The sequence below is a fragment of the Hippocampus zosterae genome, chromosome 7, assembly GCF_025434085.1.
Source record: "Hippocampus zosterae strain Florida chromosome 7, ASM2543408v3, whole genome shotgun sequence".
Lineage (NCBI taxonomy): Eukaryota > Metazoa > Chordata > Actinopteri > Syngnathiformes > Syngnathidae > Hippocampus > Hippocampus zosterae.
Genome location: NC_067457.1, coordinates 16,577,528 through 16,604,583, shown reverse-complemented (window position 1 = coordinate 16,604,583; position 27,056 = coordinate 16,577,528). Strand labels below are relative to the sequence as shown.

At 44.1% G+C, this 27,056-nt stretch overlaps 3 protein-coding genes across 4 annotated transcripts in view; 1 reads left to right on the top strand and 2 right to left on the bottom strand.

The window, feature by feature from the left end:
* The window catches only part of chd4a (chromodomain helicase DNA binding protein 4a), a 30,402-nt gene extending 19,574 nt beyond the window's left edge, over positions 1-10,828 (bottom strand). The window contains exons 1-7 of the mRNA XM_052070968.1: positions 10,533-10,828; positions 9,987-10,147; positions 7,610-7,719; positions 6,640-6,882; positions 1,644-1,762; positions 1,260-1,525; positions 1,044-1,174 (exon numbers count right to left, since the gene is read on the bottom strand). Coding sequence (XP_051926928.1) covers positions 1,044-1,174; positions 1,260-1,525; positions 1,644-1,762; positions 6,640-6,882; positions 7,610-7,719; positions 9,987-10,050 — 933 coding nt within the window. The 5' untranslated portion in view covers positions 10,051-10,147; positions 10,533-10,828. The remainder of the gene's footprint in view (positions 1-1,043; positions 1,175-1,259; positions 1,526-1,643; positions 1,763-6,639; positions 6,883-7,609; positions 7,720-9,986; positions 10,148-10,532) is intronic.
* LOC127604166 (gamma-enolase) overlaps positions 1,382-27,056 on the top strand; it is a 34,218-nt gene continuing 8,543 nt past the window's right edge. Inside the window, exon 1 of the mRNA XM_052071140.1 lies at positions 1,382-1,385. The gene's annotated coding sequence lies outside the window, so the exon portion shown is untranslated. The remainder of the gene's footprint in view (positions 1,386-27,056) is intronic.
* On the bottom strand, positions 18,150-24,849 carry LOC127604273 (cell division control protein 42 homolog). Of its 2 annotated transcripts, none has more exons than XM_052071319.1 (6): positions 24,705-24,849; positions 21,966-22,070; positions 20,919-20,991; positions 20,741-20,850; positions 20,415-20,612; positions 18,150-19,807 (listed from the first exon to the last, which is right to left on the bottom strand). In XM_052071319.1, exons 2-6 carry the CDS (start codon positions 22,068-22,070, stop codon positions 19,718-19,720), a joined length of 576 nt encoding a protein of 191 aa, XP_051927279.1. In that variant the 5' UTR covers positions 24,705-24,849; the 3' UTR covers positions 18,150-19,717. The 2 variants fall into 2 exon arrangements, with proteins under 2 accessions (XP_051927279.1, XP_051927280.1); XM_052071320.1 differs by lacking the exon at positions 24,705-24,849 and adding an exon at positions 22,532-22,554.

Below are 27,056 nucleotides of genomic sequence, written 5' to 3'. Positions count from 1 at the left end.
AAACGTGTTTTGCATATTTGACATTTTGACTCGTGACTCGGCAGCACGCCTGTACCAGCACAGATTTTGATTGGGAGGAATGTCGGCGCCATTGACTGTCGGTGCTGGACAGACCTGGGGCGCTTGTGTTTTTTGCGCCAGTAATGGGCAGCATTTTTCACAACCCCGATTTGTTCAGTGGCTATGTCAGCGCTGTTGGACAGTTGCCGTTGGTGCGGCTGGATGGATGGCCGCTGAAGTTGAGGATGAGGAGAGAGGAGCATTGGCGAAGAGCGCCGATGCATATTTGGAACCGTGAGTCACCGCTTGGAATTGAAATGGATTTCATTGGGACAGGAGAAGTTAACCAATCTCTTTTTTCGTCAATGGATGCTACAGCTTCTTGTTGACTTTGAAACTTAGCTTGTAGCCGACGTGTGCACATTTTGAGCATGACGTCTCTGATCCACTGGTTAAAGGACACTTTGATTCTCTCCTCTTTCATCTCAAACCGCTTCAAACAACAAAGCGTGTGACGGAAAAGTGGTTAGGACTGCACGACTGTCTGTGTTTTATGTTATGTGTTGTGTTTATTATTTTACCTTATGTTAACTGTTTTGTAAAGCGCTTTGTTACAGCTGCCGCTGTTGTGAAAGCGCTATATAAATCAGCATGTATTGTATTGTATTGTATTTTTCATCACCTAAAATATTACTTGCCAACCTCGTTATATTTGTATTTTTAACATCACAATATCGCAGCGCTCTTTTAATGGATTCTATTCTATTTATTTATATATTTTGTTTTGTTTTTTTCAGAATGCACTATGGAGTGGCACCCAAATTTTGTTGTTTGCTATACAATGACAATAAAGGTGATTCTAATTCCGATTCTAAAAATACAAATTTATTCTCCTAAGATTGACATTTTCAAGCGAAAAAAAAAAAAAGCATCTTTAGCTATACTCATTTATGACTTTTTGGGAAGCTGTTTGACTGTCGTTAGGATGACGAGCGGCTCACGAAAATGGAGAAAGGCTGCCATAAAAGGCGCCGGTCTCGTACCGATGAGCGCTTCCTCTTGCTGTTGAAGCCTCCCAGCTTGATTTTCAGAGGAGCCACTTTCTTGGTCTTTGCATTGTTCTTCTTGTCTTGCGGCTTCTGAGTAGCTTTCGACTTCTTGCGGGCGTTGGGACCTGCACCCGTCCGAAGAAAGCCGCGGTCAGCCGAGCAGAATAGCCGATCTCCGGCGACATGAAGCTCTATCCAAGTCGTCCGTACCTTTGCCCTCTTTGGTCTTGGCCTTGCGAAGAGGAGGCGCGGGAGGCTGCTGGGGCTCTGACGGCAGTGGGGCAGGCGCGGGGGGCGGGGCAGCCTCGGCCACCATGTTGTTCACGGCGGCAGGCACGTTTGCTGTGGCCAGGGCGGCGTTGGCGGCCGCCGCTCCCCTCAAGGGATTGTTGGTGCTGAACTCCCGCCACTTGGCGCCCAGAACCATCATCATCTTGGACACGGCGATTTTGGGATTCTTGGCGGCAATGAGCGGCCTGGATGGAAGCGACACAATGTGGCTGCTTAGTTGCACACGAATTAGTTGACAATTTCACTTGTTGAGAGTGGTGAATTCTCTGAAGGATGCAACGGCGGGAAGATGCGAGTGTCTACCTGACAAACTGACTGAAGGCCTTGTAGTTGGTGAGAGAGCGATAGTCCTCCTCGGTGAAGATGTGATCAATGTCCTCCATGCCCCAGTTTTCCAGTAGTTGGGAGGACGATTTGGGCTCCTGGAGGGAAAGCGCAAAGGTCACAAAGCATCATTGCAACAGTTCCACTCAGCCTCGGTATGTCCTGTCGCAATTCCTGATGTGGCAAGCGTCCCGTTCGTTGCCATTTCGCCAATGAGCGGCTATCGTGAAGAAAGTGGCAAGACGGGGGAATCGGATGAAATCATACGACGCGCATCCTGCGGCTGAGGAACCTGGAGCCGATCCTAGCAGACTCGGGGACAGTAGGAGAGGTACACCATCAACTGGTTGCCAGTCAGTTGCATAGACAAAAAAAAAAAAAAACATTCACACTCACAATCTCACCTCGGGAAAATTTGGAGAGTCCAATTCATCTACTACGCATGTTTTTGGAATGTGGGAGGCAACCACAGTACCCGGGATAACATGCAAACTCCACACCGGAAGGCCGAGGCCGGATTCGAATCCGCGACCTCTGCACTACGAGGCGGACATGCTAACCAGTCCACCACTGTGGGGCCAAAGACAATTCTCCTCTGTTAAAAAATATATACATTTCATGCCCCAATACATTCAGATGATTTCTATTGTTTCAGGCAACGTTTGACCACAACAAATATTTTTGTACGCGTGCAAGTCAATCCAAGGCATGAGTAAATTCTGCCCAGTTTTCATTTTGCAGTATTCAAGAAGCTGCAATGAGGGCACCTGAACAAATGAATTTAAAAAAAAAAATTACCAAACGAGGAGGGGGAGAAGAGGGGTGGGGTCAAGAACACAAAATGCAGGCAGAAAGGTTGCCATGGAAACTGAATATATGCATTACACGCCCCAGACACACGCAACACCCCCCACCTCTCAGTAAGTGTCATTAAGTAGGAGGCCCCCAATTGGCTGGCCTGGCTCTTTGTTTAACCATGGCTCATATGGCGTCCATGACAGGTGAGACAAAGAGACAAAAAGCCAAAGTTATTTTGTCAAATTCACACAGCCAAGAAGCCATTTCTGATATTATGGCACCACAAAGGTGGAGCCCAAGGGGAAGACCTTGTACACGGCTCAGACAGAATGTCATCTTGACACGACCGTGTTTTTTTCTTTTTTTTTTGTTAACCTGACATCAATTTTACATCCCAAAAGTGTGCCTTTAGCTGAAAAGTCTCGATTGTCAACTAGAGGCCAAAACGAGCTTTGCTCGTGTTCAACGTTTTCCCAAGATGTGATGCATTTGACCATCTCGTCAGCAAAAATCTGGACTTTGCTACCACGGGGCGCTGATTCCACACAGTAAGCCAAGAAGGCAGGTCATGACCGGACTCTCTTGACTCCTTCCCTCCAAAGCAGAGTTCCCCACAGTGCCAGACGGGGTTTTTTTTTAACCGCATTTTGCTGGCTCCTGCAAGACCCACACAATACAGCACAGGTACTAAACACACACGCACACAAAAACAGTAGACTATCTTCCTTCACCAGTCAAAAAAATGCTTTCTAGCTTTTTTCAGTCCTAAGTAATCAGCAGTCGAACGTGGCTCACCCCAAAACACTGCCTTCTCACCGCAAAAGTCAAGAAACTGAGCTTTTAGTGAAAAGAAACAGCAAGCTAATTTTTTTGGTTTTGTGAAACTTCAGGCTACAAAACGACCAAGGCGTGACTGAGAAAGGGCTTTTGAGAGCAAAATGATCATTTATTCACAAATGTACTCCTGCATTTTCACCACCACGAGATGCACATCAAAGTCTTAGATTTTCTCCAAAACGGATGGGACGCCTAATAATGCGAGCCTCCTTGTGTACGCACCGAGTTCCAAAATCTGTGAATATTGTTGTACAGTGAAACTTCTGTACAATGAAACCTACATGGGCAGAAAACAACCCTAGTGTGAAAAAATCCTCATGCATTAACACCATTACCACTTTCGTGCCCCCCATACAACGAAAAAAAACCCTGTTGTGTTATACAGAATCTTTTTCTCTGCTCTTGCCTCAAGACGAGATTCACTACAACGAAGTCTAATCCAACAGCGACCTCTCCTGCTTCGTTCGGAAACGGCAACAGCAACCACCACACTGGTTTACACATGTGCAGTAGTCCAGGAAGTACTTGTTATAATAATAATAATAATAAATCACATTTCTAAGCGCCTTTCACAACACTCAAGGACACCTGAGTTGTTAGTTTCAGACGCAGCAAGAACGTTGCATTGCTAAAATGGCTGCAAAACGGCCTTTGGATGTCAAGCAGCTAGGACAAGAAAAGCTCTGAGGATGGAAGAGAGTGTAAAGGTGATCAAAACGAAAGACGGAGGAAGCAAAATAAAAGACATTATCCAAGACATTGATGTAAGTGAGAGTGAATGCTGATCATAAATTTTGCAATTTCTTTCCCTTTCTTTCTTTCCTTCTTTCTACACTGACAATATGAAGTGTCAAATAAGTGTATGCTCATACCCATGCACTATTGGAATAAAAATAAAGAGTACACTTACGTTTGTGTGTGTGTGTGTGTGTGTGCGTGTTGACATCCAAGATCAAATTTGCTACAGTGAAAAACCCCACGTTGTGAAAAAATTCTTGCTGCAAACATGATTTTGTTGTAGAGGAGTTTCACTGTAACTTAAATGAGTGGTCCGCCCGACTGACTGATTTTCTGCCAACACGTTGCTTATAGGGAGGAAAGGCGGACGTAAAAGTGGGAAGGGTGGGCATGAAAGAGGATACTAAGGGCACGCCCCAAGTAGGTGTAAAAATGGCACCTACGAAGAGACACGCTTACGAAGCACAGTTTAAACGGCAAGCTATCAGTTACGCGGAGGAGCATGGGAATCGAACAGCCGCGAGAGAATTCAAGATCGGCTAATATATGGTGCTTTGGTTTTATGAAACGGCGCCATCTACCCATCAGGAGAAGGACGACCGTGGCGCAGCAATATCTGGCGGATTACAAGGAAAAGCTGGCCAACGTCCGCTTGTACTGCAGTAAAAAAATAATGTTCTGCGTTGCATTCGCTAAAAACACTTTCTTGGAGATTTTAATCCTTTATTCTGCCAGCCTCACTTGGTTTCCATTGCCAACTGTTCTCTCAACCGATCTCCACATTACGAGCTTGCCGGCTTGGACTACGGCAAGTGAAGAGGGACAAGCATACTTTGCATTTTGAAATACAACAAAAAGATTGCCGAGAAACACATCCAGCCCAACTACATCACCAACACGGATGAGGTGAACCACAGTGTGGAGAAGAAAGGGACCAGCACGGTAGCGATATGCACAACAGCGCATGAGAATGGACAGAAATGGCCACCCTCTGTGATTTTTAAGCCGAAAGAAAAGTTTCCAGCCGGAGTCAAAAGCAAACACAGCTTTAACTCATTCAGTACCAGCCAATTCCGGACCAAGTCTGAAAAGACGTTTATCAACGTCTTCGGGAGTGAATGAATTAATAAGACAGGGAGGCATCGTCAGGAGAGTCACGCCACAATTTATGAATGGATTGTGGCCGCTTGGGCTAGCGTGTCCGCTTGCACTGTTGTTCCAGCTTTCGCAAAAAAAAGCGCGGCAACATTTGCGAGGAGCCAAGCGGCAACGAGACTGACTCCGAAAATGACGCGAGGGAACCTGGCGTGTTGGATGGAGAACTTGCTCAGCTGTTCATTTCTGAGACAGAAGATGAGGACTTTGATGGATTTGTGGATGAGGATACTTTTCTTTTTTTCTTTTTTCTTTTAATAATGAGAGTACATTGTTAAATAAGGCTCAGTTTTGCTCCCACTCTCTTTTTAAAACCATATACAAAAACATTTTTTTTAAAACTAGTGTACATTTTCCCAAGCCAGCGTTCAATAATACAATGCGCTTTGTGTATGCGTTAAATCCAGAAATAGCACCCAGAACTGACACTCCACCTTTTAATACTGTGCGTCGTATGGTTGTAAAAATACAGTATGAAGAAACGCGCCATGAGCGACAGTGACTCGCTCCAAGGCTCAAGCTGATCTTCAGAGTTTTTTTTCTTGTTAGTTTTTACACGTTTGCCGTTCACACCATCTTTTTTTCAAGATTGCGACACCTTCTACTACTTAGTGCAACACATACTCCATTTACAGCATTCAAACACACACACTGTTTGAGTGAATGAGTCCACTTACAGCACCGCAACACAACCGGCTTGAACAGGTGCAACACAACCACAACTTTGACAATAAGAGCGCGCGCACACACACACACACACACACACACACACACACACACACACACACACACACATAAATAAGAGAGGCCTTTTGTTTCTGAAGTGCATCAGATGTCGTGTCAGCGTCGGCCTGATCAAGTAGCCAAACATTTCCACAGAAATGCGATTTCTCAATTGTGTCAATTTTGCCCCTTTAAGCTTTGAGAAAAATCCAATGACAACGGCATTCTTCAAAAAGAAGTCTTACTTTTGTTCTTCCTTTCCATTTTTTTAGGATTTGGTTGTTCCTCCTAACTCCCCAATAAGCATTGAAACTGTTTTTACTCCAACAAATTTGTCTCTAATAGCCAGGACAAATATTTTACTTATTACAGGTCATGTGAAAATAAACATTTTCTCCGAAAAGATGGATGTAAACAATGATTCAACATTCTGAACCCTCAAGTACTTGACATCCTAAAACGAGGTGTCAACTACTTTTCCTTTTCCTGTCAATGTGAAAATAAGTCCGCTCTGAAACTCACTTGTCACTTTTCTTCAACAATGGTCGCTAAATATAGTACCCAGTTGACAAAGCTGCCAAAGCTGACTGCACCCTTGCAAATGAGCAACTCTCTGATCGTCGCCATGATTGTTAGTGTAAGCAGTGTACATCAGCGTAGTTGCACTTTGTACTACAGAAGCCACAAACGACCCGGACAAGTGAATTAGAAATAATTCTCTTACTGAGAAATCATCATCGTCATCCTCATCTTCTTCTTCTGGTTCGGGTTCCTTCTTTTTGGATGAGCTGCGTTCGGAGCCGGCTCCGCCGCGCTTCTTCTCCTTGCCGCTGCTGGCCCGCTTCTTCTTCTTGCGTCCCGGCGTGTAGTCGCTGCCCTCGCTGTCTGAGCGCTGAGCATGGCCGCCGTCCGCCTCGTCGTCGGCCCTGGCCACGTCCATGTGCTCCGGAGAGCTGATGGGAAGCTCCTGGAAGGCAAGGATGATGCTGAACAATCAGACTGCTGCCCATTGATTACCCACAATGCAACTGGACCATCCACCGCAGGGTGACTGCCACCTCTGCACTCATTTGTTTACATTACATGCGAGTAAGGATTGAAAATCCTGTGGATATATTTTCATACCACCCCCCTACACACACACACAAACAAACTGTGTGATAACTTATTGTATGTAGGGGAACCGCTTTGTATTTTCTTTAATTTCTTTAATTACTAGCTCGTACCAAGGCGCATGAAAGCCAAAAAGAAGCATCTAAGGGGTATGCAGAACCTTTTTTTAAAAAAAAAAAAAAGTGATCTCATGTTTCTAATGCTATGAAATACCAGACTACAAAAGGCAAGGCAAATATTACACATGATAAAAGTCTCACAGCACACCAACCTGAAATTTCACTCAATTCAAATTGATAATAATATTGATGTGCTCTCCCTGTCGGTAAACTTTGCGGCATAAACAAGACATGACTTCTCGAAGTCAGATTGGCTCATTTTCAATGGAAAAATCACTGTTCTTTGTGACGAATACATACAAACAATCATACAAATACAAAAGCGTGAGTAACGTAACCCAGATGAGCGTATGATCTAAGACTTTAGGTTAATAAATAATGAATAAAATGAGATACAAAAGCGTAATCTGGTACAGAGGTACTCTCGAGTTTCTGTTCATCGTCCCTGAGCAAAAAACACACCTCTCGACGCGAGCGCCGCTTGCTGCCTTTACTCTCCCGACTCTTCTTGGCCTTCTTCTTCTTCTTCACCTTCTGCGTCTCATTCTCTGAAATCTCCTCGTCTTCATCATCTACAGATCGGGCGAGCAGAGAACGCGAGTCAGGACAAAATACACACAAGAGGTGTGAGTGGCTGTGTGTACGTACCCTTTCTGCTTTATGGCTTATTGAAAGCAAACATCAAATGATTGTTTAATCGAAACAACCTGTTTACGGTTAAATTGGCTGTATGCAGGCGGCTGAACGAACAATTTCATATTTTATTTATCCAAATGGCGGAATTCACAAATAGGCTGACTTTGCAATTGATTTTTTTCTCCCCTAAAATGGCACCAGAGTAGGCATTCGTTGGCAAGTGCTCTTCTAGAGCCTTGCTTTTTGTTGTTGTTTTTGTGTTTTGTTTTGTCACATGGTGTTTGTTGTTACGTCGTGTGAACCTGATATGGATTGTTTTCAGCATTTTTTGGCCATGACATTCGTCAAAGGGAGAATAATCTGTGCTTGGTGGTTGCGCCTTCTTGGCAGCATGTGTGTACCAGCACTGATCTTGATTGGGAGGAATGTCGGCACCATTTGACTGCCAGTACTGGACAGCCCGGGCACTTGTGTTTTTTGCGCCTATAATGGGCAGCATTTTTCACAGCCCTGTTTTGTTCAAAGGAAATGTCAGTGCTCTTGGACAGTCTGCGACTGGATGGATGGATGGATGGCTTGTGGAGCCGACGACGAGAAGAAAGGAGCGCCAGCGTAGAGCGCAGATGCGTATGTGGAACTGAGAGTCGCCGCTTGGAATTGAAGCGGATTTACATGGGACAGGAGGTGTGAGCTCATCTCATTTTTCGTCAATGGATGCTACAGATTCTTGTTTGCTTTCAAACTTAGCTTGGAGCAGACGTGCACATTTTCAGCATGTTGTCTTTGAAGCACTGGTGAAAGGACACTGTTGTTTTGATATGAAGAGACCAGTTCGTTTATGAGCCTCAAAGTAGTTTTACTCCAGCAGCAACAAGAACGTGTTACAGGCTTCCTCGTGTTGCAAATCAACCCTAGAGATCCCGCGACACCTTGTGGACGGGTGGTGTAACAGCGGGTAAGAATGGCTATATAATTGGGACATTGCCAAATAATAAACAGATCTACAGACACTTTGATTCTCTCCTCTTTCATCAAGAACTGCTTCAAACAACAAAGTGTATGCAGAAAAAAGTGGTTAACATTGCATGACTGTTTGTGTCTAATGTGTTATGATTAGTCATTTTTCTGTTAACTGTTCCGTTGATGACGGCGTGGGTACCCACATCGGCTCCCCTCTCTCCTGTGGTTGAGAGGAAAGAAATGTCTTCTGTGCTGTATGTTGCACATATTTGACAATAAAGTTGACTTGGCTTGAATAAACTGTTTTGTCAATGCAGGAGTTCATGTCTCTGGCAAACTAAGACTTCCTTCCAGGGCTTAAAACAGGAAATTATGATCATCGTTTAATTGAAACATTTTCAGTTTCGCAGATGAAAGTGTCTCTATGTCGGAAGATGGAGGAACAACTTCATTTGTCATATAATGTCCAGGCAGATGTTTGTTGTTTCGTTTATCGAATTAATTTCTTAACGCCGACTGACTTGACCAAAAGACAATAAGGGATTAGAACCGAAATTAATCATTTTTCCATTGTATCTTCATGAAAGCGAACACGGATGAAGTGAAATGCAATTTAGCACTGAGAGCTAACTAGTGCGGACGACTTGTTCTCGGCGTTCGCCGCCCCAATAAGAGCCCATGTAAACACACCATTATGTTAGTATTTGACAGCATAGTCGTGGTAATAACGTTGTCGAGTTAAAAGTCGACACTTTCTGTGTGTTTTCTCTCCATTTTCAGTTGTCGCCAGGCGAGCAAGCAAGCAGGCAGGCAGGCAGGCAAGCACGAGGAGGGAAGCTGCTGCCGAACGTCATCCGACAGCATCCAAGCTAACTGGCTGCCTCCATCTTGTCATCGACACGTAAAAAAAGGAAGAAAAAAAATACCGGTAACCAAGGCCCCGGCGGGAACACATCGCCGTAACTTATCGGCGGACCAGCCGCGCACTCTTTTGGCCAGGGAAAAAGAATGACATTCGTGCTCAGATTCGAGAAGAATTCAACGACGTTTAATCGAGAAGGAAAGGAGAGCGTAGGCGTTCAACGGCCGTCGAGCTACCGTGAGCGAGCCGGTAGTTAGCTGCTAAGTGCTAAGTGGACATGAGTGGGTCTGAACGTGACAAAACGCGAGCAGCCTGTCGGAACATTAGCACGCAGTGGCTAACGAGGGAAGCTCGCCGCCGTCGTCGTCGACGTCGTCTTACCTTGCATTAAGCGATCCTGCGGGGCGGTTCCGTATTCGTCCCTGTCGTCCTCGCTCCCAGACATCGGAAACTTTTGGGCTATTTAGCTAGCTTGAGCTAACTAAATAAAAAGTTGGTTTGTACAATAACAATCCAGAGTTGGATGCCAGCGTTCGTCGAATCTTTCCAAAAGACGCCGAGGAGAGGAGACGGTCGGGATTCCGCCAAAGGGGACACAAGAACAAAACAAGAAAACGGAAGGGGGATTTAGCAAATGGCAAAAGCCGGTCGGCCGGCCAGAGGCACACAAAACAGTCGGCACGCCGGACAACGATACATTTGATTTGAAGGGAACATGTCGAACAGATTAGCAACCGGCTCTTGTTAGTCACCCCCCCCCCCCCCCACACCTCCTACACACACACTAGCATGCTTGCTAGCTCGAGGTTGACCCATTCACATTTTGCGGCCAAACTCAACGAACGAGCTCGCCAATGAAGAAGCGTTGACGACCCGCCATCATCTCAGCGCCACGAGAGTCCATTCAAGGGAAAGTAGCATACTCACAACTTAACTGCACACCCTTGTTTCCCTCCCCTTCCAAAAAAGAAAAAAGTCCAGGCTCAGTTGTTGTCACAATAGTTGGCGGGCGCTCCTTTGTTCAGGTAACGGTGCTTGCGGATTTTCAGCAGATTTCCTTGTTTTTTTGGTTTGTTTGTGTTTTTATTTAGTGCTACTGCGTGTGCGCACGACGTCGTTCGTCTCCTTTTTCGATCTCGCACACTACACACGCCCCGCGCGCGCGCACGCACACACAAAGAGATCAGGGGGTAGGCATCCCATAATATCACCCCCCCCCTTTTGCCGCACACACATCCACACTTGACTCCCCCCTCCCCCACTCTGCATAGTTACCTTGCAACATACAGACCATAATATTCAACTCACCCCCTCCCTTTCAGTATCTTCCCCATTCCTCCGTGCACCCCCCCCCCCATGTTAACCAGGGTTACCATGGTGACGCTCCCCCTCCCACTTCTGCTGACATCCCATAATAGCCACGCGCGCAGTCACTAACATCCCACAATAAGCATAACTCCCCCCCCCAAAAAAAAAATGCGCGATAGGAGGGGGAGGACAAGTCGTCACATGGCAACTGTGCGCGCCACATGACTGCTGACTTGCGCGTGCACGCTCACTTGAGTGCGTGTGCACGCGCGCTTGTGTACTGTACTGTAAATTGACGCACGCCAGAGTGACAGGCTGAGCTCTTAACGGGTATTTGAAGGGTGACCCAGGTGACCCCCCCCCCCCCCCACCACCACCTTTTGCTGAACTGTTTTGTGTAGACTTCACAATGTTTATAAACAACAGGCCCAGACTACTTCCAGGTGATTGACGACTGAAAATCCTCAGATGGGTCAATCAAGCACATGCCATCAATCGCAGTAGGTTGAGGGGAAAAAATGCCATCATGAGATTTGTAGAAGCAGGAAAAGTTTGCCTTTGAGGAAAGAAACAAAACATTCTGGCGAGGCTGCTGGTGGCGCTTTCAGCATCAAAAGAGTTGCCATTAATCCGAGCAACAGAAAAGTCAACTAATTGGACACTGGCTCAAAACATCAGGATGACCACGGCGGAATTTGTGACACAAACTTTAAGCCAGTCAATTTTGGGTCAGTGTGTGGCCTGCCATTGGCTGGCGACCAGGAAGTTCACGAAAAAAAAACACAGTTACAATTAAAAACAACTTTTTTTGGGAAAAACAAAACCTATAATTAAGTGAAAAACAAATTCACTGGTTGTAAAAGTCACTCGAATTATGGTGGCAAGCAACCGGAGCATCCTGCCAGACATCTTTATGGTGTCGTCTTGGGCGACCAATCCCAGCACTGATGAAGAGGAGCCAAGGTGTCAATCATGATCCAGTTGAGCAGAATGCTGGCCCACTTTCCAATGTCCCGTCAAACCCAACTTGTCTTTCATTCTTCGGTTGGCACAGCTGCCCCTCCCCCTACTGCTCTCCTTCCCGTGAAATGGTGCTCATGTGTGCTTTTGAGACGTGGGGGGGGGGGTAACATCCCATAATCTCCAATCAGAAGGATAGTCGGGGCAGTTGTCATAGAAACCTGGAGAAGAACCCCACCCCCACCCCCACCCCAACAGCACCTGTGCACAAGTGTGTGTTGCATAATGATAACATTTCTGAGGTGTTTTTTTGGGGGGGGGGGGGTGACAGACTGTAAAAGTGCTCTTGTGCAGCTGGTCGCCATGGAGATAGGCAGGATGGAGGGTGGGGGGGCTTCGCGGGGTGCAGAAAGACAGACAGGGTCAGATTACAATGCTAATCATCCCATACTCATCTTGCGATGACTGCACCAAGTTGTCGAGGATTGGGGACGGTGGGGGGCATGAAAGGTGTGAAATATTTTGCAATTGGATTGCCTTGAAGGTCTTTCAATAATGAGAATAAAGAACGTTATCTTCTTTGAAGCATGTACATTGGTCGTAGGTGTAGTGCCATTTGTAGCCATGTGCCCTGTGAATGTGTGGCGACCAGTCCAGGGCGTAGCCTGCAAACTAGCTAGCTAGTCGGGGCAAGCGAAGACTTGATTATCAAACGATGGATCGTTCAAATTGCGATTATCCGACTTTCATTTCAGCCTCTCGGTTTTCTGAGGTTCGCCACGGGAGCTGACCGATTCTTTTTGTGTTTGGATGGTTTTCTGACTGCCATCTATTTTATGATCCGCTAATCCTCACAAGGTTCGCGGGGGCAGGGGGTGTGCTTGAGACAATTTAGAGTGTTCAATCAGCCTGCCGTGCATGTTTTTTGGAATGTAGGAGGAGACCGGAGTACCCGCAGAAAACCCACGCAGGAGAACATGCAAACTCCACACAGGTAGGCCGGAGCTGGAATCGAACCCGCTACCTCTGCATTGTGAGGTCGACACGCGAAACGCTGGATCACCGGGCCGCATATTTTCTGACCTGACCGAGCAAACTCGCAAGTGGATCACACTCAGGTTGTGCATTTTTGAGGGGAAAGACATGTAAAACCTGAGGATGTGATTCATCAATGCATGAATCGATCGTTCAAACAATTATATAAATAACGGTTGCAAGCCCTTGCAAATCAGCTGATGCGTTTGAAAAGCATTTCACGGTTACGATGATGAAATCATTGTTGTCCTTCATTCGATGGAAATAGATAACGAAGAATCGAATGCAAAAAAAATAGGAAGAAATCATTTTGTCTAACTTGACGCATCGATTGGACGTCATTTCGGGGAAAGATTTCCGTTTTAGCCGACAGCCTTTGCTCGTTTCGTTCCCCTTGCGGCACGTTTGCTTGTTCTGTGATGTCACATTCACATTGTCCGTGTGTGTGTGTGGGAGGGGGGGTGGTTGGGGCGGGGGGGATCAGGCACAAAAAAAAGGCGTCCGCCCCTCCCCCTGCCTCCGAATGCAGATATCCCATAATATGCCCTCCCCCCTCCTTTCACTGCTCGGCCTGCTACACCATAATAATCACAAACTATGCCCCCCCACCCCAACCCCCTTCCGTCGCCCACCATCATCATTTCCTTGTCTTAAAGGCTCTTCAAGTGCAGCTCGTATGCAACTGCCGAGCCACTTGAAAAGCTGCAAATACCCACAAGGCCTTTGTCGCCGCTGTCCCCCCCGACCCCCGCCTTCGTCGCACTGACGACGCGTCTACTTTGCTGACTTCCACGCCAGAGTCAAAGTGGACCTAGTTGACCGCAAGAAAGAAAAATTGGTCTCGCCCTCGTCAAAGATGAAGAGAAATGTCAACAGAAACTAAGCATGAAACCGGCCTCGCGTATTCGTGAATGAATCATTGCGAAAACCGACGTCGAAGGCGAACGAAGGCTTTCCGTGACAATGACGGGCGCCGACGTGGTAACGTGGAACAGTCCCAAATAGTTGACATCAGAGTGAAACCAAGTCCGCGTGTCAAGAAGAATCACGACATTGACCGTAAAGTTTAAACCAAGTTCAACTTTGACAAACAATCGGGAAAAATGGACGCAAAAGTTAAAGAGAGGGCACGTTTAGGTGAAACTGTGCTAAAGTTGCGGCTGCTAGCGCGTACGAGAGCACGTGATGACACCAGGAGCTTTTTAGTACTTCCAGCACACATCCTCACGCACACGCTGCACACCAATCTCCTGACCCACAAGCAAATGCTTGAAGGCCCGATAACCCTCCCCCCCATACACACACACACACACACACACACACACACACTCATGCACCCTCAAAACACACAACTCAATCCCTCCACCTTTCCACGAAGGCACACACCCATTTCCCCTCCCCCTCCCATTCCATACCCAGGCACGTCTTGACAAAACAAAGAACACCCCATAATAAGCGGTCACACAGTATGCATGGCAACCACTTATGTCACAGATGCGCGAACGCGCACACGCGGTCCAAAAATCAGAGACACGATGCAGCCGCGATGACACTTCCACAGATACACAACCACGTGGCGAACGCACGCGCAACCGAGGGAACCCGATGTGGAAGTGTGACCTAACGCACACACGTGAAGGCGGTTCAGAAATAACATTCGATGACAGATGCGGATGAACACAAAACGACACACCGGGTCATTGTGTATCCTTCCATTTTCTACAACGTGCTCACACACGATGCGTCCAACTATAAAAATGACAGGCCGACAGACACAATGCAGCCACAATTACACATCCAGAGATACAACTACACGGCCACAAGGTATGTGCGCACACACACACACACACACACACTACCAAAGGAACACAACATTAAAACAGGACTAACACACATGCACACACACACACACACACATACACCGTTGGTTAAAAACTCATGCCGGTCCTCACAATGTCATGAGTGCAAGAACACAAGCACTATCAAACAAACACAACATTAAAACAGGACTAAGTAAACACACACACACACACACGCACGCACGCACACACACACACACACACACACACACACACACACACACACGCACACACACACATATTGTAAAGACTTGCCTAAAACCACACACACTACCAAAGGAACACACCATAACAGGACTAAGTACACAAGCACACACACACACACACACACACACACACACACACACAGTCAAACACAAGATAAAATTGGACTAAAACTACACACACACACACTCCCAACTTCACTGACACCAGTGTAATCAGGCACACTCATACATGTGACATGACTCAAACAGAGGCACATAAATTGCCCAATGGCAACACACACACAGACACACGATTGTGTCAACACAGGTCCCATTGTGTGCAACACTGTCGCACACAATGTGTCCTCCTAGTGCACAACTTACACCCGTGTGCGTGTAAGTCCTTCAAGACAAGTAAAAAAAAAAAAAAATCAGCGAGGTCAGGTTTCGGTACAATGATGCAACAGTCACCCCCCCCACCGCCTTCTTTAAGCTGGTCGCCCGTGGCAACGTGCTTTTAATCAGGTCAGGCGACCATCCCATAATGTTGAGCGGCGAGCAAGGAGGCGCCAAAGTGGTAAAGTGTCACGGGCTGAATGAGCAGCCAGACAAGATGGCCGCCACATATATCCAAGCTGACTCATCTGGTGGCACGCATGCACAGGTTGCTTTGCGCTTGCGGGCCGATCAGAGGAGCTCGTATCCAAGCTTTCTTTTCCTGTGCATGTCTTCTACATTGGCTATCAAAAGTCAACACACCCCTGTTCAAATGAGGCGTTTTCGTCAGATCAGAAAAATGCAAGATGTCCTCTCAAAAGTTTTGGCCATTAATCTGACCCCATGGCTGTCTCAAGATTCTCTATCCAAATAGATCACATGCTTGCAAAAGTGTGTGCCCTCCCTCCCCAAAACCCCCACTTGCCACCATTTCAAGGGCCTTTCTGATAAAGGCCAAATAAAATCTAGAAGTTCGAGTAGGCTTTTCCTGACAGAAGGCTGAAGATTGTATGCTAACGTTGACTGCTAATTGCTCTGCGTAACTTAGGTTGGTATTATTATTGCACCACAAACATATTTTCCCCATGTAAGTTTGAGAGAAACGGTATGAAGTGTTTTTTGTTTTTTTCCAAATTACTTCGTCACATAAGACAGGAGATTGTTGTCACATGTGCTTAACAGCCAGTACTTGCTAGAAATTCTCTCTTGGCACGTTTTGATGACTGTATTCACCCGTTTGCTTTGAGCAAACAGATTGCTGCAATGCAGCAGAAGCTCTCTGCAGAGAGCGTCTCGGACTGTAGGATGTGACTTATAAAGCCTTCCCAAAAAGCCTACTAGATGATCTGAACTTTACTTGGTGTTGATCAGAGGAACTTGAAATGGAGGCAGTATGCGCGGATGCCTTTTGAGCACTTTGAATGTGCTTGGAGCACATAGGCAGCTACAAGAGGGTGTGCACACTTGTGCAACCACAGCTCACTTGTTTCGATGTGTTTTAATTGCGATCCAACAAGGAAGCAATGCAAATGGCAACAAAAATCCTTCAGAATGCACAAGAATTACCAGACATCGGTGATCAACGGGACAGTTACTTGCAACTAGCAAGAAAACTGTATGACACGCAGGCAAACATTGTCATAACCCAAAGAATGCATCCAACAAAACAATCCAAAATACACATTTTTTTCCCTAGACAGAAAAAAATAAACATTAAAATACTGTATGTATTTTACTGTTGTGATTTTTTGGGGGGATATACCTGTATTGCAGGTTTTTGTTATATAAACAGTTTTTGGACAGTATATTTTTGTATTTTATTGATTGTATTGTTACACCTGCATTTTGTCAACATACTTGCAGGTTCATAAAGGACATGTACCAAGCTCATTTCCCAAATGAGGAACTTCTGTTATCAGGACAAATTGGACAGCGCAAACACGAGTCCGTACGAGAGAATATTTACTGTATTTTTTTTTGTGTTGTAGTGGGGGCGGGACTCTGAAAGGCGGAAGTGATGCGTGATGGGGAAGGAGGGGTCGGCATGACAAAGGTATGCATCTGCCAATCAAAATGAAGCCAGCTCATTTGAATAATGTTCACTCTCAAAGGCAGGGCAGGCGCGCCCCCTGGACCTCACTGGAGGGTACTGCATCACATCATCACCTGGAAAACGGGTCCTCCCTCTCTCCCTTCATTTCACACCCAAATATTAAGATACTCATTCCAAGCTTCCAGGGGAACATTTGTATTATTTACAGTGCTATTTTGCTGTCGGGCTCAAACTACCTGTTTGTCTGGGTCAGATTTGCTAAACGTAACCACCAATCACATAACTGTGTTTCGTTGATCCGTGCGTGGTTGAAGCTCTTTGCTGTCCAGCAGAGGAATTTAATGAAGTCAATAGAGTGACTAATCTTGACAGGCGTTTCCTGGCGGACGTCAAATACACTGCCTTCAGCGCAAACTCTCAGGAAATCACTTTTGTTTTTTTTCTCATGCCTTCCTGCGCGGCTGATTGTTTAAAGTGTCCTTTGGTTAAAGGTTCATAATCAAGATGTTAATTGGAGCCTTCCCGCAATTAAAATCGGAGTTGGTTTTGCCTTGCCCATTGTTTACAGTCTGCCGAACCGGAAAATAAGAGCAAGAAGCATTCAAGGAGTATATCTCCAGTGTCACCCATGGGAGCGGGCTTCTTCTTCATCGAGACCTTGTGTTGATTCAATTGGAATGTTATTCCCCTGTTACATGCCCTTTCCCCCCAAAAATGTGAAATCAATTGATAGATTTTGTTAAAACAGAGAGTGAGAACAAATGTGTCAATCACTATAAGGAGAAATAGGAAAGAACAAGAGTCAGGTCTTTTGTGTCTTTTTTTTTATCATTATGTTTATTTGCCAGCGGCTTTTTTTTTTTTAGTCAGTTGTCACAAAGTCAAAGCGAAGAACAAAAACTGTAAATGACAACACTTCTAGCCAACATTACAAAGACCATTAAAAAAAAAAAGGAACCTGAGGATATTCCAAAACCTAACCTGATCAAATATCTTCCATCTATAAAAAAAAAGTCCTACATAATTTTTTCTGACACTGTACTGGCCGAAGGAGGGCACTCAAGTTGAGCTCCTCAAGAGGTACTAAGTGCTGTTGCGCGACAGATTGCACCAGGGAGGTGTACAGCCAACTCCCAATAAATTGCACTTCGTCTTGGCGCCCACGCTACATTGCACATTTCAAAGCCATCTTTTTTTTTTTTTACGTGTTTTTACAGAACAGTGCACCCTCGCATATTTGCAGTTTTAAGAAAACATTTATTCGTCTCACAATGGAGAAATTTCAATTGATATGCATTTCTTTATATATATATTTTTTGCGGGGATGTTTGTTTATTTGTTTGCTTGGTGGAACACCAACTCCCATTTTTTTTGTGGAAAACACTGAGTGGTGGTATTGTCCTACTTATTGACAACATTTTGGAGTTTAAAAAAATTATATATATATATATATATATACATATATATATATACCTGTATATACTGTATATATATACCTGTATATACTGTATATATATACAGTCAGACCTCGGTTTTCGAACGTCTCGGTTCTCGACCAAATCGGTTTTCGACCAAAAATTTCAAGTTTTTTAAGCCTCGGGTTACGACCGAAAATCAGTTCTCGACCAAACTGAGCGCACTTGAATGCGCCATTTGACTCCTCCCGCCTTCCTTACATGAGGAAGTGACGCTTCCTCGTGTAGCGTGCCATTGTGAGCAGACGTGTTCAATAAAGATTTTTAATTTATTTATTTATTTTCAAGAGTGTCGTTTCGGTTTTCGAACAGCCTTCTGGAACGGATTACGGTCGAAAACCAAGGTATGTACATTGGGCCCGGTCACAAATTTTATACATATAATCACAAATTTTATACATATACATACATACTGTATATATTTGTGACCGGGCCCAATGTACACCAATAGAGATTTGCAAAAGAGGTCGGTGTGTCAATCAATGAATACCTCTGGCTGTTGTTTATAAAAAAAAAAAACATTCCATTCAAAGTATGATCCATGTACATGGATGTAATCCTGTACGAAAACATTCAAACTATATGAGTGCATGGATGGAATCCAACATGGTTTGCAACTAACAATGCTGCCGATAGCACGTGTGGAGTGGCCGACAACGCAACTTAGCAATGACAATGTAGGACACCAAGCCGTTGTAACAGTTGTGGGTAACTCCGGTTCCTCGAGAGCCAAATCCTGCCTGTTTAAAAAGCTACTCCAACACACCACAACAGTTGTTGATCATTTGTAGTGCATGTGGTAAAAGTGGTTAAAATTGCCTGACTGTCCATGTTTTATTTTATAAGTTGTGTTTCAAGTGAACTGTTTTGTAAAGCGCTTTGTTACAGCTGCAGCTGTTGTGAAAGAGCAATATGAATAATGAAGGATTGTGTTGGATTAAAAATTGAGAATCGTCCGCATGAGTCTTCAATCAATTCTGTTTGCGTTCACCTGGCAATCCTGTTGGACGCACAGATGTGGCTTTGGAAGATGAACAAAGCCTAAAGATGGCAAGTTGAGTGACGTGTGGTCAGAGTTTTTCTGAGGCAAATGTTTCCCAGGTGGCAAACACAACAAAGCCACCTCCACGTGTGTCGCGCCGCATGCTAGAGACTACGCCCACCCAGGAAGCCCCACCCACCCAGCAAGCCCCACCCAGCAAGGTTCACCTGGCCGTCCGCTTCCAGGCCGAACTGCGTGTTAGAGCAGGACGCAATGCCGCTTAGGTCTGGTCTCGGGGGGCTCCAGGGCCGCCAGGATAGCCTCGTCAAACACGTTCTTCAGGCCCCTCTGAGCAAGAACACAAAATCATCGTCAACACATTCGGCGCAGAATGAAAACTTGCCCATTGGCCCCGCCCACCATTTATTTTGTGGCTTCTGTTGTGGAAAGTTCATCCCCGCCAATTTTGTGAACAAAAGCCCGGTCTGCGGTGTTCGCGTGACCATTTTTCAAAGAGCGGCCTTAATTCGATTTCTCGCTAAGAACGAGATTTAATAAGAGGAATCATTTTGACGTCGCTTGCGAATGTCAGCTAAGGAGCCAGAGTGGAAGGCGGGGACGCTGAATATTGCCAAAGACTTATTAGTTGACTTCTCACAAAAAGTGGGGAGCTATTCCGCCGCACACCAAAAGACTTTTTAAAAAAGTTTATTTATCATGATTTTGTTTGTTTGTTTATTTATTTGTGAATTAATATGGGTGGGGGGCACCCAATTTTTTATTTTTAAATCAACTCCTGATGCGTTTTGCTGGCGTCAGGCGTGATATTCCATCTCCAAAAATGTTGAATTTTGGAGATGGAAGGTTTTTTTTCAAAAATTTTGGGGAAAAAAATTGGACAAAAATATTTTTTTCCTGACCTTGACCAGGCAGCCCGCCTACACCCCCAACTCACCTGCTGAAGCGCCGAACACTCAACATATTTGACGGCACGGAGCTCCCGTGCCAGCTTGTCGCCCATCTCGGCGTTCAGCGCGCGCTGCTTGTTCTTGGCCAGCTTCTCCAGCGTGTTGCCATCTTCTCTCAAATCCACTTGCGTGCCCACCAGCAGGAAGGGCGTCCGCGGGCAGTGGTGGGAGATCTCGGGCACCCACTGTGACGAGATGTCATCAATCTTGAGAATGCCATTTCGCTGAACCGCGAACAGCCTTTGTGAAGTAAACCCCATGAAAATGAAATGTGGAGGCTCGGCTAGAATCAGCCGGCAGCTCTGCGAGCAACCTTCTCTCGGACATTCTCAAAGGACGAAGGAGACACGACAGAGAAGCAGACGAGGAAGATGTCCGTCTGAGAGTAGCTCAGCGGCCGCAGCCTGTCGTAGTCCTCCTGGCCTGCGGGGCGACACGCGGCCGTCAACAAGGTGCGCCCCGACAGACGCTCGAGTGTGCGCTGGCCTTACCTGCCGTGTCAAAGAGTCCCAAAGTGTACGGCTCGCCGCCGATCATCACTGTCACGGCGTAGTTGTCGAACACCTGCACGCAGAGGAGGAGGAGGTTACGCTTGAGGCTCGAAAAGGGTCAAAGTTGAATGTGGAGGCAGCAGCGTTGTTTGTGGCTATTGACAAAGAACCACAATAACGGTTTGACCAAAAAAGAAAAAAAAGTTTGAATTTTTAGGGGATAACACTGTATATTTTGGGAAAAAAAGTCATACTTTTAAAAAATAAAACTTCAGGCTTATTTTTCCCAGAAAAAAGTACGAGTGTAATAATGAAATGCTAAAAAGAAACAAAAGGTTAAAAAATAGTGAAGTCTGTTTCTGACAAAAAATATTTTTGAGGAAAATAAGAAATAGTGAATCGCTGATGGTGTAGTGCAGGTGTGTCAAAAGTCACTTTTGTCGTGGGCCACATTTTAGTTACCGCTTCCCTTGGAGGGCCATTATAACTGAAACCATATAAAAAGGTTTATTCAAACATTGTTTAAGTTACTGTAATGAGGTGTAAGAAAATGCTTACAATATGTCTCTTATTGATTACATATGAGAACTTTAAACGTTGGTCGAGATTTTAGCAAACAGCATGTAAGTTGACATGTTTGATTTGCTTTCGCAGGCCACGTAAAATGATGTGGCGAGCCAGATCTGGCCCCTGGGCCTTGAGTTTGACACATGTGGTGTAGTGGTACACACGCCGGACCTGTGTGAGGGCAACATGGGATCTGTTCCTACTCAGCGACGGTGTGAATGGTCTTTTGTCTCTGTATGTGCTCTGCGACTGACTCTGTGACCAGATCAGCATTAAAAAAACAAAAAGAAAAAACAAAACCTCCCGCCTAATTTGAAAGATCAGCACCCTGACCAGCATCGCATCGCACTGGTTGGGTCATTGTCTATTGGAACTGCATTATTACATCATGCGCGACACGTCATTCAACCAAATGATATAGCTGACGGAAAGTGTTAGTTTGAGCCCAGAGGCAACAAAAGAAAGACGTTTGCGCCTGACCGTGGGGACGTATTGCGACGGGAACTTGCTGGTGGTGTACGAGATGAGCAGGCAGGTCTTGCCCACGGCGCCGTCGCCCACCACCACGCATTTGATGCTCTGCATCTGAACAGTAGAAAAAGACCACAATCATGAGAACAATTCACAAGAGGAACCCAGAACTAGAGAACGGAACTTGTGTGGAAATTGTGTGAGAATGCTCAAAGTTTAAGATGAGTCGGACCCCCGTAAAACTCGTTTATTTGTGTAGGAATTGGAGTGAGGCGCTAAGGGTGTTAAATCTCTCTTCATTGGACAATTTGACGGTGAAAGTTTGGGAATGCTCCGAAAACTATGTACAGGATGTCGGAACATCCACCTGGACATTTGCCAGTCAAGAGCTAACGCAACTCAACTCTTATTTATGGAGCACTTGAAAAACAACTCGCAGCGATGGAACACACCTCGTCATTAGTTCCCTATGTTTGGACATAATTAGCTCATCGTCATCACCATGACGAGTTCAGCACTTATGCCAACAGCAGCAGTCTTCGCTCAATGTTAACATACTTGTTACTTTTACTTACGGATTTTGATTAGAAGAAACACCCATGCTCTGAGGTATCTCGTTCCATATTTGCAAGGTGATCTGTAATGAGCCTGTTGTGCGGTTTCACGTGTAAACAAAAAAAAAGTCACTTCAAGGCCATTTCTTCTGGCTGAATTTGCCTTCTTTGGTGTGATTTTCAACTTCTTTGTGTGTGTATGTTTTTTTTGTTCAAGTGATATTGGAGAATCAGATTTTGTGTATTTTATGTTAATGCTCGTTTAAAAAAATAACACGTTGGTTATTTACAAGTAACTCAGTACACGAGTAGTTTCTTATCATGTACTTCTTCTAAATCATTGTCTGCAGGGCGACTTTTGATATTGTGTTCTATTATTCTTTCGTAACAGTACTCTAACTTAAGTACATACAAACAAATTCAAAAACTGGTTCGACAGAAAAAAATTGTCACTTAACTTAGAAAAAAAAATCTAAGTTAAATGTTTTTGGCACAAGACCAATCAAACACCAAGCTAAAATTATGGTAAACTCAAATGAGACTCAAAACTACTGTATGTTGGAACCCACATATCGATAACGAAAAAAGAAAAATAGCCCAAACCATACGGATCCTCTACAAAACCAAGGATGTGCTAAATAAGAGATCTTTGTACACATTATACTCTTCATTATTATTACCATATATGACCCACTGTGTGGAAATATGGGGAAATGTCTGTAAAACAAACACACTCCCTATTCTAAAACTACAACAAAAAAAAGCAATTCGAATTATTCATAGATCAAAATATACGGAACCCACAAATCCACTATTTATCAAATTAAATAGTTTTATGACCTAGTTGACTTTAAAATCGCCCAATTAATGTACAAAGCACACAATAACCTGCTCTGCCAAAACATTCTGAAGTTTTTCGAAATTCGAGGAAGCTGCTATGAATTAAGAAGTACCAACTTATTCAAACATCTCAAAACAAGAACAAACTTAAAGCAAAGAAGTCTATGTCAATGGTGTTAATCTGTGGAATAATTTCGAAACGGACCTGAAAATGAGTAAATCGCTTGCTGAGTTCAAAATCAAATTCAAAAAAATAGTACAAACAACCTACATCAATCAGAGTTAAGGTGATAAATTCTAAACATTAATTAAATATAATAACCAGAACTAAGTTGATAAATAGATAAAAGGTACTGCAGTATCTACTATGAATACAAGAGAAAATTGACACAAGAGTGCCAGGGTCTGTATGTATAAAATCCCGATACAACCAAAAGTTGTAAAAATATCACCGTTAAGGGTAAAGCATGAGCCTTAATGGAGACTTCTTTCTTCTTTCTTTCTTTTTTGATTGATATAAAAAGGATCTATTTATATATAAACACATAACATGGGGTAGGACTAGATACGTTTTTTTACTTCTTCCTACTGCCTTGAACATAATAATTGTGTTGAATAATGACTCTTTCCTTTTTACTATTTTACTTTCTGTCAAATTATTACTGTACATGTTTTATGTTCAATAAACAAACGAAACGAAACTGTATTTCCCAACTTGACCCATCTCTGATGTAATGTAAGAAAGAAGTATTTTGGAAAAGTCATGTACAAGCCTACTGCCAATGTCAAGACTGCTACTCTTTCATATTTAATTATAAAATAGTTCTCCATTTCTTTGTTTGCATAATTAAAAATATATGATTTGACTTTCTGTGGGTTTCTTTGGTTCAAGTGCGCCATAAATAGTCATTTCACAATTTAAGTAAGTTGGGGAGTGGTTAACATTAGTCGACTCTAGGCATGTCAAGCCCTTTGAGGTTCATTTGCGACCGAAAGACATTTGACAAGTGAATGTAACGTAACGCAAAGTATTGTTATGCTAGTTAAGTGAGTCACATCCACCAAGTACACACCCACAACAAGCCAGCTTGCCACTTTTTGGGGGACAAACGACGCGTCAAAATTGCCATTCAACAAAAAAATTGGGGACATTTTATTTATTTTTAAGATAACACAGTTAGCCGGTCAGCTTTAGCTGTCGAACTCGTAGTTCTCTCCAGTAATTGTGGGCTTCATTTGGGTGCCGGTCGGTTGGTTTGGTTCGCTCACACGCACTTGGTTTTCTTTTCTCTGATGTATTCAGAAACGTGTCGATGGTGTGGTGAAAGTCGAATTTGTGCCCCAGTAGTCCTACCTTCCTTGACGACTTTAAACCGCTGAACGCAGAAATGCGTCGTGCTGCGTTCGAGTGCTTTTCGCCAATAGTTCGCGAGCCAGCGCGGGAATCAGGAAATGTGAGTAGCGTTGCGTTTAATACCCGTCGAACTTGTTCAGGTATTTTTGGATTGCTTTATAGAACCACATACTCTTAATTCAGGGTTTGATTCAGGAGGCGACATTAAGTCAAATGTAAACAATTTCAATTTGTAGCAGAAACAACAGTACATGTATGCAGTATGTACTTGCTTCTAACAATATCGAATTTGTGTTTTTTTTCTTTTCAACGACTGTGGTTGGAAGTTGTTCACTTGGCTTACATTGCGTCCTTGACCTAAAAGATATTTTTTTAAATTGTTCCAATTTATTGTAATATCTAACTTACTCAGTGTATCTCTCAAATTGTGAGGTCGGTGCCAGCCATTTTTGACCATTTTGACAAATTTTTGAAGGCTTACAAAAAATGTAGTTGTCTACCTATATAAGCATGGAAACTACCAAAAGAGGTCTTTCCTGATGAAAGAAGAGGAGGAAAAAAACATTTCTACTCTTTATCATTTTTTATTGCGCCCTGCGATTGACTGGCAACCGGTTCAGGGTGTCTCCCCACCGACTGCCTGAAGACAGCTGAGATAGGCACCACCCCCCCCGCGACTCCTGCGAGGATAAAGTAGTTTGGAAAATTGATACCATTTTTTATCAAACATTGGCAAGTTTCTTGAAAATACATGTTTTCAAGAAAAATACTGACAAAAGAGTTTTTTGTAAAAGGATAAGATAAGATATCCTTTTCGCTATATCTTTTATCGTTATCATTATTCTCATTCAGAGTTTGTTTTGTACAATTCACCGAGGGGCCGGGCAAAGAATGGGAATCTGGAGGGCCGAGAGAAGCATTTTAAAACGGTACGCGTGAGCTACGATCGTTAACAGGCTGCCAAAGTGCTTCGCATGCCTCAGCGTCAGGCTATTGCTCATCATGGCGTGCGTAACTGGAAGATTGCTGGACGTTGGTTGATCCTGTTCAAGATCCATTACGCCAGTTACGGTAACTTCACAATGGTAAGTAAGCCTAAGATGGCCGCTTGTGCGCCAGTGTGTTCGGCGACGCTCCTGCCATTTTGGGTTTTTTTACTTTTCGCAATGCTTGTTACCTCCCAAACAGCGTCTCCGTTGGTTTATGATTGCCGATCGTTGTTATTGATTCAACAACACGTCGGAGATTTAGCCGCGTTTTGGCAAGACAGTGGTGAAAAATTGCTCCATGTACAGCACTTTGTATGCAGCGATGGCTGTTTGAAAGTGCTCTATAAATACTTTTGACTTGACTTGACTTGACTTTATTCGTCCCACACTGGGGAAATTTACAGCCTCCAGCAGCAAGAATGTATGTAGAAAGAAGAAAGGAGAAAGAGAAAAAAAACAACAAACATCTTTCAATTAAATACAATATGAACACAATGGATAAATCACAGTACTATTTACAATTTTCCTTCACATAATTTAATTATTATTATGATTGTTATTTTTTATTCATCAGCCTGACAGCAGTCGGTAGGAACGAGCGTCGGTATCTCTCAAGAGAACTTTCACATCATTTTTTTTTGCATTTGTGATACCTCAAATATCTAAATAATACTTTCCTACTAAATAACAACATAAGCAACAGAAAAAAGGACCCATGATCTCTGCATATTGAACTTTGTGTGTATTTGTGTGCCTGCGCGGCTGTGTTCACGCAGGCACACAAATACACACTTTTTATTTGAAAAAGCGCTATTGTTGAATTCTCTCCTGGTATTCATCCATCTTTCTCAACACCACACTGCGTACGCATGTCACCTTGCGATATGGGATCGCCCTACCACACCCCACACCCACTCACACTGTGCGACTAAGATCTGATCAAAGCCACTCCTGCTATCTGGTGGTACTTCATCATACTGAAATCATTGGACAGCCTTGATGAGGTGCACAAAGCCCTTTGGTTTTAGAAAAAAAAAACAAAAACAAAAAAAACATACCCAAAACGTATTTATACATTTTGGCACTAAATTATTGGGTTTTTGCAAATGTATTTTTACGTTTTGGCATAAAATGAGTTAAATAGCCTTTGGACAGCTTCGTGGTAAAATAGATATACACAATAAAATAATGGCACATTAAGATGAGATGAGATGAGATGAGATGAGATAAGAAAACCTTTAATAGTCTCGCAATGGAGAAATTCCAGATTCACAGCAGCAAAGTTATGAAAGGAAGAAGTAGAACAACAAAATATAGGAGCTGCTGTATATATGTGCACCTATATTTTTTCTTGACTCCTTTG